The following is a 6,004-nucleotide window of genomic DNA, read 5'->3' on the forward strand; positions in this document are numbered from 1 at the left end:
ATTATTATTATTATTATTATTATTATTATTATTATTATTATTATTATTATTATTATTATTATTATTATATATTCTATTTATTATTAAAGCTCATTAGAGCTCATGTTCATTAGAGGTGAATGAATTAATTGGTGAGATGAATGAGAGAGAAGGATCACCAAGTTGGCAGTTTAAAAGGTGTGTCCTGGAGGAGAAGAGGCAGGAGGTGTTTGGGGAAGGTGGGGAGAGGCTTCTCCAGGGGCTGCTCAGCAGGATTCCTGCTCTCCCAGCCCTTCCCAGATGGTCCCAGCCCGGCTGAAGATGCTTCCCAGGAGCCCGGGGGGGAGGAGGCCGAGCTGGTGTTCCACCTGCAGGAGCAGGGGGCAGGAGGGGGGTCCCCCCAGCGCTTCAGCACCCACCTCCTGCTCACCCTCAGCGCCGGGAGGAGCCTGGAGGGGAACCCAGAGCCTGGTGAGTGTCCCTGGCCCGGCTGCTCCCAGGGCTGCAGGAGCATCAACCCCATGCCAACCAAACCGTGTCCCTCAGCACCATCTCCAGGGCTTCGAGACCCCCCCAGGGATGGGGGCTCCACCCCTGCCCTGCGCCAGGGCCTGACAGCCCTTTTGAGGAAGGAATTTTTCCTAAGATCCAATCTCAGCCTCCCCTGGAGCAACTTGAGGCCATTTCCTCTTGTCCTGGTGCTTCTTCCTTGGGCAAAGAAATGGTGCCACCTCCCTCCAGCCTCCTCAGGCAGTTGTAGAGGACAGTGAGGTCTCCCTTCAGCCTCCTCTGCTGAACACCCCCAGGCCCTCCAGCTGCTTCTCACGGGTTTTGTCCCAGACCTTGCTCCAGTTGGTTGCTCTTCTCTGGACACTCCACCCCATCAATGCCCTTCTTGGGGTGAGGGCCCCAGAACTGTCTTCAGGATTTGAGGTGTGGCCTCACCAGTGCCCAGCACAGGGTCAAGTTGGACAGGTTTTGTCCTCAGAATCTTCATTACCCAAAGCCAAAGGCTTGTTCCTGTCTTCAGGATGGGGCTGGTGCTCCGGAGGTCACTCAGGGCTGTGGGTGAAGCTCTTGTACCTTCTGTCTCCCAAGGCAGCCCCTGGAGCCAGCAGCCCAGGTGCTCAGCAGACATGGACACCTCTGATGAGGACACCAAGGGAGCCCAGCTGCTGTCCCAACATCCCATGCGAGGCTGGAGCAGAACCTCCTCCCAGGAGAGCATCAGCCAGGCCAGGAATGAGGTAACCAACTCCTGCCCAACCTCCTGGGAGACCAACCCTGTGGCCAAGCCCCTCCTGCCCTCCTTGGTGCAAGGAGGAGCCTTCAGAGGAGATGACAGGCAGTGATGACAACCCAAGGTGACCTCCCAGCCACCTTAGTCAGTGTTGCTGCTCAGGTCCCTGCCCTGGGCTTTCCTGGGGCTGTTGTCAAGTGAAAGGGCTGGAGAAGGATCTGGAGTGAGGACCAAGATCCTTGTGTTCCTTGGCAGCTCAGAATGTTCCTGCCCTGGTAGGACTGGGTCGGGACGACCTGTCACCTCCCTCCCAGGTGATGGGAGAGAAGGATGTCCCAAAAAGGGCTGTGTTGGAGCTGACAGAGCCCTTCATGTCCTTCCCTGTCCCTTCTCCTTAGCTGCCAGCAGGGAATGCCACTCCTTTTCCAGCCACCCGGGCTTGGTGGCCCTAACGAGGCCACAGGCATGAAATGCTCTGCTGGGCAATGGGGCTGAAATCATCCCACCCCTCAGATGACTCCCCAGCAGCTGCTCTGGAGCCTCCTCACTCCAATGGCCATGGGGCATCTTCTCCCTCCCCCTTTGAACCCTATTTGTTCTTGTGCCAACATCACCCAGGAGCTTGATGGCTTCCTCTGCTTCCCTAGGCACCCCCCTCCTCCCAGCCAGCCTGGCCCAGCAGGAAGGGACCTGCTTGTCTGCTGGGCCATTAACTCCAGCATGATGGATCCTGCTGTCACCCTTGGCCAGGGAGAGGCCACCTGCCAGCCCAAAGGAGAGGGAAGGCAGGACTACCCATGTTTCCATGCTATCCAGCTTGAAATCCCAGCCTGGTGCAGGTGGGAAGGACCTTCAAGATCTCCAGTCCCATGGGCAGGGACACCTCCCAGCAGCCCAGGTTGCTCCAAGCCCCATCCAAGCTGCCCTTGGACACTTGCAGGAGTGGGGCAGCCGCCCTGAAAATCATCTAGTGGATCATCTAGGTGGCCTTTAAGGTCTCTTCCAACTCAAACCATTCCATGGTGTAAAGACATCCAGTTCCACCCTCCTGCATGGGCAGGGACACCTCCCACCAGCCCAGGTTGCCCCAAGCCCCATCCAACCTGCCCCAAGGAACAGCCCCAGTTTGCCCCCAAACCCTGTTCGGCTGGAGCTCAGTGATTCTGGGTTCCTAGAGCTTTGATGCCATCTTGAAAGGCTTGGGCTGAAAGCTCCTCTCTTGCAGCCCACCCCCTCTGCATTGTCCTCTGTCCTCTCCCACCCTCTGCCTCATTTTCCACCACGTGAAGCTGGTGGCCCCATCACCTTCTCTTTGTCACCCGGGAGCCCCCAGGGCTGGGCAGCCACCGGGAGCTTCATGGTGCTCCTGACAACCCTCTGAGCTCTCCAGAGGGCTCAGCTCTTCAGATCCACCACCTCTCCAAGCTGTCCTGAGGAGCTAATTAGCACAGCAACATTAACAAGAAGACAGAGCTGATGAGGACAAAGCCTCCAACCCCTTTGTTGGGTGGTTTTATTTCCTGCTGCTGAATAGGGCCCAGGCACTCAGGGACAGGAGGGCAGGGGAGGTCATGTTTGATCTCCTGAAGAACAAGCCCTGTTTCTCACCCTTTGGTCCCCCTTTGTTTTGGATCAAAGGAGAAAGGTTTTCTTTGTCCTCTTTGAATGGAAAGAAAAGGGGACAAACCTTCCCTTTCCAGCAGGACAACAAAGCGCCTCCGTTTCCTACGCCCGAGCTGATCTCACCACCAAAACAAAACACACCAGGTGCCCTGGCTCTTCAGCAGAGGCACCAACATCTCCTTGATGTGCTTCTGGGCTCAGTCTTCTTCTTCCCAGTTGGAAGAGCCAGGCAGGAAGGAGGGAGGAGGATCTCAGAAGCTTCCAGGGCCACCTTTCCACGCTGTGTCTCCTGGCTGGGTGGGGGGTGTCTTTGCTGCCTGCTTGCTTCTGCTGGGTGCCCTCTGTCCTTCCTGGTGGGCTGAGCTGGTTTCTCCTCCTCCTTTTTTGGTTGTTGTCTTCTCCTCTCTCCCTTTCCTTCCTTCCTTCCTTCCTGCATTCCCTCCAGATCCAGCAGCTCCACCAGCGCGTCTCTGCCCTCGAGCGCCTGCTGAGCCGCCTGGAGGGGAACGTCCTGGGGCACCCTCAGGTAACTCCCTGCAGGGACAGCAGGGCCCCCTCCTGCCCACCCCAAGGGTGTGGGACAGTCAGCTCAGAGGGGTGGTGGAGGTTGGGACCTCTGGAGACCACCTAGTCCAATGGTAGAGGAGGAGGAAGGCAGGTGGACTTGACTTGGTGGGTTGAACTCGTCCTGGAAGGGTGGGATGAGGGGGTTGGATTAAGGCTGGAAGAGGGGGGATTGAGGTGGGACATGAGGAGGGAATTCTTCACTGGGAGGGTGGTGGGACACTGGAACAGGTGGAAGTTGTGGCTGCCCCATCCCTGGAAGTGTTCAAGACCAGCTTTCCATGGGGGTTGGAGCAACCTGGGCTGGTGGGAGGTGTCCCTGCCCATGCAGGGGTTGGAGCTTTAAGGTCCTTTCCAACCCAAAGTCTGGGCTTCTATGATTCAATGACAATTAAGTTGGGGAGCACTAATTAGGGCTGCCCCATCCCTGGAATTGTCCAAGGCCAGGCTGGATGGGGCTTGGAGCAACCTGGGAGGTGTCCCTGCCCAGGAAGGGTCTCAGTGATCTTGAAGGTCCCTTCCAACCCAGCCCATCCCATGATCCTCTGATAATTTTCATCCTGTCTTTTGACTTCAGAAGCTCTTCTCTGGTTCCTGGGGATGGAGAACTTGAGAAAACATGTCAGGCCAGGAGCAGAAGCCAATTTAACCCCTTTGTCTCCATCCCTCCCCCAAGTCAGAGCCTTCCCTGCTCCTTCAGCACCACGAAAATGGGGAATCACTTCAAAGCTCCCCAGAAAGGCCCATTTCAGGAGGAGTGTGAAGAGGCTGTTGGTGCATCTGCAGAGTTGGTGACAGCTCCTTGGGAACCACGAGAGGATCAAGTAGCACTTGTGGGGAAGTGACCTGGTTATTGTGAACCTGAGATCTGTGACTCAAGGAGGATTTGTCTCCGTGTCCCTTCTGAGCTGCTCCTCCCTTCCCAAGCTGGGGAGAATAGAGCTGAGCTGGGTTTGAGGTTGAGTTCAGAGTAAGGTGGGAAGTTCTGGAGAGTCTGTGAGGGCTCAGGTCACTTCACATGGATTTTTGGGTGTCTGATTTGAGGCTGTTCTCTCTGAACCCACCACCCTGGCTCCTGGAATGGACAGGGAACATTCCAGAGAAGTTCCCCCCCCTTTTTTTTTTATCCTTCAAAAAGTCAGATGGGTCACAAAAATCTGGATGGTTGTGACCTCTGCTCTCAGAGCCTCATGATTCCTCATGAAAACAGGGTGATTTATGGGCCTGGGTACACCCTGTTGTCCACCACAACAAGCCCTTGGACAACTCCCTTCTTCTTCTTCTTCTCCTTCAGTCTCCAGCCCCAGAGTCCCCACTTGATCCTGATGCTGAGGAGGAGGAGCTGAAGAGGAAGCTGGAGGAGTTAGCCAGCAACATCAGTGACAAAGAGATCTCCTCTGAAGAAGAAGTGGAGCAGGAAGAGAAGAAGGCCAAGAAGCCAGAGATGAGTTCCTCCAGTGAGGACATGGACAGAGATGCCCAGAAGGTAACCTGAGGGACAAGGTGCTCCCAGGGTCTGAGGGGCAGGGAGGTCCAAGGGCCATGAAGAACAGGGAGGTCCCAGGGTCTGAGGGACTGGTCCATGTCATTGTGGCTTTCTTGAGCAGCAACTGTCCTCCCACCAGCTCCAGGCTTGGATGTTGCAGGATTCCAAGGTGGTTTCTACCCCCTTTTCCTCTCCAGCAGGAGAAACTCTTCCGACTGGGAGACGCTGTGATGGAAACAGATGTTTCCCATGGGAAATGGGGGAAACCAAACCCCCTCAGGCCTACTTTGAAGGCACCATAAAATGATAAAACCATCAGCTGGGATGAGGTGGCCGGGGCTATGCAAGCTCTTGCCTGGAGACACATCTGGTTGTCAACACCACTGATGGTTGCCCATGCACATATCAGCCCATCTCCTTGGTTTCCAGGCACTTATCAGTTGAGAGGGAGATGATGAGCTTCTTCAGCCTGTTTGCACATGTGCTGAGGGCCTCATCAAGCTCCAGGCAGCTCTGGGCAACCTGGGCCAGGGTCTCACCAGTCTCCTAGGGAAGAATTTCCTCCTCATGTCTCACGTCAATCTCTTCTCTTCCAGTTTTAAGCCATTCTCCCTCGTCCCATCATTCCCTGCCCTTGGAAAAGGTCCCTGGAGCCCCTCCAACATCTCCATGTCCTTCTGATGTCGGGGGCTCCAGGCCTGGCCCCAGCCCTGCAGGGGGGTCTGAGCAGAGCAGAAGGGAACAATCCCCTCCCTGGCCCTGCTGGCCACACTTTGGATGCATCCCAGGGAAGCTGTGTCTGCCCCATCCCTGGAAGTGTCCAAGGGCAGGTTGTATGGGGCTTGGAGCAGCCTGGGATGTGGGCCCATGGAACTAGATGATCTGGAAGGTCCCTTCCAGCCCAAGCAGAGTGTGCTCAGGAGCTGCCCCACCTGGCTGCCTCTTTTGGCCAAAGGCACTGCAGGAGGGGCCACCACAGGGAGGTTTTGAAGTTCTCCCTCTCCTGGGAGGTGGGACTGGGAAGGGTATGAACTTTGGGCTTCTGTCTGGGGGGTGCCAACCACCCTGGAGACCCCAACAACAGCCTGTGTCCCTGTGGCTCGGACTGACCG

At 56.1% G+C, this 6,004-nt stretch overlaps 1 protein-coding gene across 1 annotated transcript in view; it reads left to right on the forward strand.

The window, feature by feature from the left end:
- The window catches only part of MLPH (melanophilin), a 23,992-nt gene that overhangs the window by 4,541 nt on the left and 13,447 nt on the right, over positions 1 to 6,004 (forward strand). The window contains exons 7-10 of the mRNA XM_010005452.1: positions 270 to 450; positions 1,078 to 1,226; positions 3,288 to 3,368; positions 4,701 to 4,892. Coding sequence (XP_010003754.1) covers positions 270 to 450; positions 1,078 to 1,226; positions 3,288 to 3,368; positions 4,701 to 4,892 — 603 coding nt within the window. The remainder of the gene's footprint in view (positions 1 to 269; positions 451 to 1,077; positions 1,227 to 3,287; positions 3,369 to 4,700; positions 4,893 to 6,004) is intronic.

The sequence above is a fragment of the Chaetura pelagica genome, unplaced genomic scaffold (genome assembly GCF_000747805.2).
Source record: "Chaetura pelagica isolate M959 unplaced genomic scaffold, ChaPel_1.0 scaffold329, whole genome shotgun sequence".
Classification (NCBI taxonomy): domain Eukaryota; kingdom Metazoa; phylum Chordata; class Aves; order Apodiformes; family Apodidae; genus Chaetura; species Chaetura pelagica.